General features: G+C 34.4%; 1 protein-coding gene across 5 annotated transcripts; it reads left to right on the top strand.

Moving 5' to 3' along the window:
* Positions 1-288: 288 nt before the first annotated feature.
* On the top strand, positions 289-3261 carry LOC306854817 (CD27 antigen). Of its 5 annotated transcripts, none has more exons than XM_079393046.1 (7): positions 289-414; positions 811-910; positions 989-1069; positions 1172-1237; positions 1772-1793; positions 1887-1996; positions 2115-3261. In XM_079393046.1, the coding sequence occupies exons 1-7, from the start codon at positions 373-375 to the stop codon at positions 2138-2140; spliced, it is 447 nt and encodes a 148-aa protein (XP_079249172.1). In that variant the 5' UTR covers positions 289-372; the 3' UTR covers positions 2141-3261. The 5 variants fall into 5 exon arrangements, with proteins under 5 accessions (XP_079249172.1, XP_079249175.1, XP_079249173.1 ...); XM_079393049.1 differs by having other exon boundaries at positions 326-414; positions 1943-1996; XM_079393047.1 differs by having other exon boundaries at positions 326-414; positions 1959-1996; positions 2115-3257.
* Positions 3262-4761: the final 1500 nt, after the last annotated feature.

Raw genomic sequence — 4761 nt, 5'->3', positions numbered from 1 at the left:
GGTAAAAAAATACATCACAGAGCAAAGAGGAAACTGACAACACACTGACAGACAAGACAGTCTCAACTTTAAAATTACTGTTATTTTATATATATATATATATATATATATATATATATATATATATATATATATATATATATAATATGTATGTGTGTGTGTTACATAGATTTATGTTATATAGGTTTATAAGATATGGATCACACAAAAGACCTAGCTACCTTTTAGTTAAACACGGTCGATCTCTGACCACCTGAAGTTATGGGAGGTAACATTAATGTTTTACAGGATCTCCTGGAAGCCACTCCTTAAACACGTCAGTGCTCCATTTTAAAGCAGAGAGTTGAGGATCAAGGACTGTCAGAAAACAGAATGAAACCTACAATGAACCAGCCAGACACCAAATGTGTCTTGGTAAGTGTTACTTTTTTAAGTTTCTTACCTTTTTCTTTCTCAGTTTTTAAAAATGTAATTGTCAAATTTACAAATACTAAATCGTCAGTTCAGTATAAATATATTTCTGAAGAAAGTATAAAATATGAACTTTCAGACAGTCTTTAGTTGGATTAAAGAAAGTATTGAAACGATATGATACAATTATTAATCGGTAACAAGCATGTAAATACAATCTTTTCACACTGGACTGATTGAAAGGGATTTTTGTTCCTGTTTTTGGTTTCCAAGATTTTTTATTTTTTTTGGCTTTCTATTATCTTTTCTTGTACTGTTCCCAATCCCTGATTTAGACATATGTAATTTGAGACTTACTCTGAAAAAAAAAAAAAAAAAGTATTCTCATTAAATCTGCAGGCAATATTTGTGGCTGCGTTAAGTATTCTCTGTGTTGCAACATGCCCAGAGAACCATTTCCAAGTTCAAGAAATGCTGTGCTGTTTGAACTGCCAAGAAGGTGAGTTCCACAGAGATAATCAGAAAATTAAGGATACCACTGTGAATCAATAAATAATCATAAAATTCATATCTACAGGTGACTATGTTGCCCGCAACTGCTCTGAAGGACCCAGAGGCCACACTGGTGTGCTATGTAATCCATGCCGCAGATGTGAAGGTATGCAACAATTAATTTCATGAATGTTTAAACAAATATAATTGAAATAGGCTACATTTCTCTAACAACAATACCCCCCCCCCCCCCCCCCCCAAACTATAGAAACTGGAGAGATAACTGTTTCTAATTGCACGCAGTTCTCAAACACACAGTGTGCCAGTATGCCCAGTAAGTATTGCACTTACCTTGCAATTTTGTCAGTTTTTCAAACATTATATGATATGGATGCATTGTAACTTCTCTTGAAATGTTTCATTAGTGCAGATTATGTTATTGCGATATAACGTTTGCATTCATTCTAAAAACATTTGTCACTATTGTGTTCCCCCAAGAAACTTTGAAATATAATTTTTCATATAATAAGATTTGACTACTGTAGGCAACTGAAGTGAAAATTATTATTGCATTGTATTATAATTGTATTATTGGCTTTCAATCAACTTCTCTATTAAACTGCTTAGAGGTGGGCTCATGAAATCATAAACCCTGATACACATCATTTTTATCATGGAAGTGATACGCATCACCTAATAGTAATTCTGGCTGAAATATGTTTGTCACTAGACCAAATCTTTAGGAACTGAATTTCATAATCCTTAACATCACTGTAGATGAGGTGACTTTACTATTTGTCAAATTGCTTGTATTCATGTACTATGCATACATTCTTGCTAATCGCTACCCTCTCTCTTCCCCCCTTAGGAAAAGTGCAACAGATAACTTTGTAAGTTTATCTGTTTGTATTGTCCTCTTTGCTTTGCAAAAACTAAATTCATGGCAAGTTTAATTTCTAATAAAATATGAAACAAATCCTCAGGTATGGTTGCTCGTCTGTGATAACCGCTGTTGTCATGCTGGCTGTGATTGTGGCAGCCTGCTTCTTTTGCAGAATCAGTAAATCTGGTGAATCTGATGGAAGCTCTGCAGGTAAACAAATAAATTTCTCTTCATGCTGTACTTCTGCTTTTGTAACATTAAAACAAACACTCTTTAAACATTAATGAAATGTTGACTGAATATGTGTCGATGGTCTTTTTTTTCTAAGGAGAACCATTCCATAGTTCCATATAAAAGATGCAGAGAGTTTGAAGAGCATCTTAATCTTAACTCAGGAAAAAGGCCAGCATCAAATCCTGTATATTATCATTCAAAGGTCAATTAAAATGAGAAATACTGCAGTACATTTTTTAGAATATACAATATTTGTTGAAATTTATTTTTGTATTGTTTTTTCATTGTTTTACTTTTTGGGGGGGGGGGTGGTGTTTACACAATTTTAAGGACCAATTCTAACTAACTATTCAAGTCAAATCACCTGTATGTATATAGTGCTTCATACAATGCAGATTGTGTCAAAGTAACTTTACAGCTAAACAGGAAAATGCAACCAAGATTCAATACTGCTCTAAAGCAGCTCTAAAAAGAGGACAATAGTAAACAGTAGTAAACTATTAGCTATTAAGGTTTTTTTTTTTTGCCTCAATGTACTCCTAATTTGCTGCTAGTTAGTAAGGTAGTTGATAAGTTTTTGTAGAGGGTAGAATTAAGGGATCTAAAATATGGACATGCAGAATAATGCATTAATATGTGCTTTAAGTAGTAATAAACACATGATATGCATGCTAATAAACAACTAGTTAATAGTGAGAATTGGTCCTTAAATAAATATATATAGGTGTGTGCGCATCAGTTTATATTGATGTCATATTTAGAAATGTATCTATTTTCAAACATACCTACTGCTGCTGCATGATGTTGCTTATTATTTTTATTTTATATTATTTTTTAAGAAGAAAAAGAAAACAATTGGAGTGTATCTATAGTATCTATAGTGTTTTTGTATCAGATATTTGTACTTTAACAAACTTATATAATCTTCTGCAAGCATAGACTATCACTCTAAATGTACATTTTATTTACACTAATTGGATTTTGGCAATTGTACCTTGTATTAATATGTTGTCACGAAATTGCTAAATGTTTTACCAGACTGCCTTATGTTTGATTTGAACTTTTTATATAAGTGACTGTGAATCTATAATGATTTAGCCCAATATCTTATGAACAAAATTTGTTCTGATGCAGTGTCATGTTTTTGACTAGAATACCTTATTTAAACTGCCTTTTAAATGTTGATGACTGGATTTGATGACTGCCAAGACAAACATAAAGTTTTCTATTTTAAGTCAGTCCTTGTGTGTTCATGTGTCTCTATTTGTGTCGTGGAGTATACTTTATGTGTCGTGGAGCATTTTAGGACCCCTATAGCTCTGTTAACTACAGTGTTTATAAATAATGTAGTTAACAGTGCTATAGTGGTCCTAAAATGCACAAATGATGGCTGTATAGAAAGCATATATACACACATAGGCAGGAAATACAGGAGATACAGCTGTTTTCATTCCTGGTCTTGGAGCCACAGCACTGCACATTTTGTATGTCTCTCTCTGACACACTTAAGTTCATGGAGTGATCTTCTATTGTTAAACAAGTGTTAAATATGGATCACATACAAAATATTCAGTGCTGTGGGCCCCATGACAAGAATTGAAAAGCACTGGTTTATTGTAGACAGAGTCAGCTGGATGAGGAGGAATGTAAATCACTGGCAAAGGCAGTTGACAAAAACAATAAGAATGGCAATCACAATTTAATCAAAGATGATGATGAAGTATTGCCAATTGAGGTGGGTATTTTTCAGCAAATCAAGGTATTGAAGGATTGATTAAATGTTTACATACCCTACAAATTGCTTTGAATAAAAGGGTCTGCAAAAAGATTAGAAATAAATTAAACTTTATATAGCTGAATCAAATTTGTTTTATTTATTTATTTAACCCTGAACAAGTAAATTACATATACATTTATTAAGCTCTAATGAAATTAGAATGATCAACCATTTAATTTCAGCACTTCATGAACTGACAACTAAATAGCACACAGGCCATCATGTAGAGCATGTACGTACATGTTGAGGGTATTCCTAGTAAACAGAAAAGGAATGAATGTTTGTATATGTTCTCTGCAGAGATCACTCTTAGGGGTTGTTGAACAGAATGTGTTATTGTTTTAGACATATTTGGTAACACTTTAGAATAGGGAACACTTATTCACTATTAACTACGACTTTTCCCTCAATAAATGCCTAATTTGCTGCATATTAATAGTTAGTAAGGTATTAATAATTAATAGTTAGTAACAAAGCTAACCTCAGATGGGTCATGCCGTACTTTAACCAGCATGTATCCTGTCCAACTTGAGGACCAAACACACTGGATCATTGCTACACTCAGTTCAAGTATGCCTACAAAGCCCGCTCACTTCCGGCTCTTGGCAAATCGGACCATGCTGCCATTTTTCTCACACCGGAATATAAACAAAGGCTCGTTCAGGATCCCCCGGTGCAGAGAGTAGTGACACGCTGGTCCTCCCACTCAGAGGCTATGCTGCAGGCAGCTCTTGATGACGTCGACTAGGACATGTTCCGGGCGAGTTCTTCTGACGTCAGCGAGTTCATGGATGTAGCATTAAGCTTTGTAAACACGCTAACCGAGCAAGCTACAGAAACAATTCTCCAACCAGAAACCGTGGGTGGACAGTACAATCCGTACTGCGGTTAACACATGCACTGCCGCTTACAATGAGGCTCTTCTGACCGGGAATATGAGCGAGTACAAAGCATCGTGCTATGC

The sequence above is a fragment of the Barbus barbus genome (assembly GCF_936440315.1).
Source record: "Barbus barbus genome assembly, chromosome: 35".
Taxonomy (NCBI): Eukaryota; Metazoa; Chordata; class Actinopteri; order Cypriniformes; family Cyprinidae; genus Barbus; species Barbus barbus.
This window is presented reverse-complemented; position numbering and strand designations above follow the sequence as displayed.

What these genes read in the sequence shown, in the direction of transcription:
- LOC306854817 (XM_079393046.1), top strand. Translation starts at nt 373, where the DNA reads ATGAAACCTACAATGAACCAGCCAGACACCAAATGTGTCTTG. An exon ending in TCCATGCCGCAGATGTGAAG is followed by an intron (nt 1,070 to 1,171) that starts GTATGCAACAAT and finishes CCCAAACTATAG; the next exon opens with AAACTGGAGAGATAACTGTT. An exon ending in AAAGTGCAACAGATAACTTT is followed by an intron (nt 1,794 to 1,886) that starts GTAAGTTTATCT and finishes ACAAATCCTCAG; the next exon opens with GTATGGTTGCTCGTCTGTGA.